This window comes from Myotis lucifugus, unplaced genomic scaffold (assembly GCF_000147115.1).
Source record: "Myotis lucifugus unplaced genomic scaffold, Myoluc2.0 scaffold_780, whole genome shotgun sequence".
Taxonomy (NCBI): Eukaryota; Metazoa; Chordata; class Mammalia; order Chiroptera; family Vespertilionidae; genus Myotis; species Myotis lucifugus.
Genome location: NW_005871828.1, coordinates 191,310 through 192,674, shown reverse-complemented (window position 1 = coordinate 192,674; position 1,365 = coordinate 191,310). Strand labels below are relative to the sequence as shown.

Here is a 1,365-nt window from a genome sequence, read left to right as displayed (position 1 = left end):
TGTGATCTGCAGGTCAGTGGGCGTCTTTTTACATAGCGATGCCAGATGTTACCACTCGGGGAATTATCTCAGGGTAATAAGTTGTTTGTTTAAACTTATTTCTGAGATGTTAGTCCCCAAGTTTGTTGTTAGTTTGTTTCTTGGCAAAATGGAATCGGCACTAGCTACTATAGGAGACTTCTCCATGGGTTTTATCGAGAGAAAACTGCAAAGCGGCAACACGGTATAGCGGGGATGGACTGGGCTCTGCTTGTGCCCCGGACAAGCGGGCAGGTGAGCCCCGGACAAGCGGGCAGGGCTCCTGGAGGGCAGCCGGGGACATGAGCAAAGTGGACACGCGCTCCGGCGAGGCGCCTCCTGCACCGCCCGACGCGGGAAGGGCTGCGACCGGCGGTGAGCGGACGAGCGTCTCCCCCCGAGCCCTCTCTCCGCGCTGCACCCCCTTCGTCCCGGCGGCTCAGGCGCCGAAGACCCGAGCAGCCGCAGCACAGGGTGGGCCGCCCACCCGCTGGACAGCGCCTCGGCCTCACGGAAGGAGCCGCCACCTCCGCGACGCCCGCCCGTCCAGGGGACTGACGGCTCCGCCACAGCGGCGGCCCCGCCCCCGCCCCGCTCCCCGAGCGCCCGCCGCCTTTTAGCGCGAGCCCAGGGCCACAGGGAAGAAGGCCCCGAGCCCCCCGCCCCCCCGCCCGGGGCGCCCCTTACCGGCTGGTCTCGCCGTCCCCGCCGGGCTCCGCGTACCGCCGCCCGCTGTTCCTCAGCACCATCGCGCCGCCGCCACAGCCTCGGTGAAACTTGGCGCGCTCCCACCACCTCTCGCGAGAGACCGGAAGCGCCCGCCGCCCAATCAGGAGGCTCGGCGCCGAGCTCCAATCGCCGCGCGTGCCCGCGGGGAGGCGGCTCCCCCAGGACTCGGGTGCGGAGTGCGCAAGCGCGCCGACATCCATCGCCGCCGCGCCCGGAGGGAGGCCGGCCGGTTAGGGACCCGAGGAAAAGTGCGCAGAGGCGCGCGCGGCCCACGGTGGCTCCTTAGCGGAGCCGCCCCTCCGTCCACGCGGGCCGTGAAATGTCTTCCCTTCCCGCACACAACGCGAGAAGACCCGGGGGGGTGCGGCGGCGGAGGGATGGCGCCGGGGCGTTCAACTGGGGCTGAGGCCGGCTCGGGGCCCTTCCCGGGAGGCTCCTCCCCAGTACCTGCTCTCCTGACGCTTCACCGGGGCTCCCAAGGGAGCCACAGGCCGCCCCCTGGGCCGGACCGGCCGGGGGGGGAGAAACACCCCTTGATAGCGCTCTCCGGGGTCGAGGACGAAGGAAAACCCGAGTGTAAAGCTCCCAAGGGCGGAACACCCGGAGTCTGGGCACTGT

At 69.2% G+C, this 1,365-nt stretch overlaps 2 protein-coding genes across 2 annotated transcripts in view; one reads left to right on the top strand and one right to left on the bottom strand.

Moving 5' to 3' along the window:
• The window catches only part of POLE (DNA polymerase epsilon, catalytic subunit), a 27,230-nt gene extending 26,454 nt beyond the window's left edge, over positions 1-776 (bottom strand). The window contains 1 exon segment of the mRNA XM_006106195.3: positions 706-776. Coding sequence (XP_006106257.1) covers positions 706-767 — 62 coding nt within the window. The 5' untranslated portion in view covers positions 768-776.
• The window catches only part of PXMP2 (peroxisomal membrane protein 2), a 7,559-nt gene continuing 6,232 nt past the window's right edge, over positions 39-1,365 (top strand). The window contains exon 1 of the mRNA XM_006106199.3: positions 39-73. Coding sequence (XP_006106261.2) covers positions 39-73 — 35 coding nt within the window. The remainder of the gene's footprint in view (positions 74-1,365) is intronic.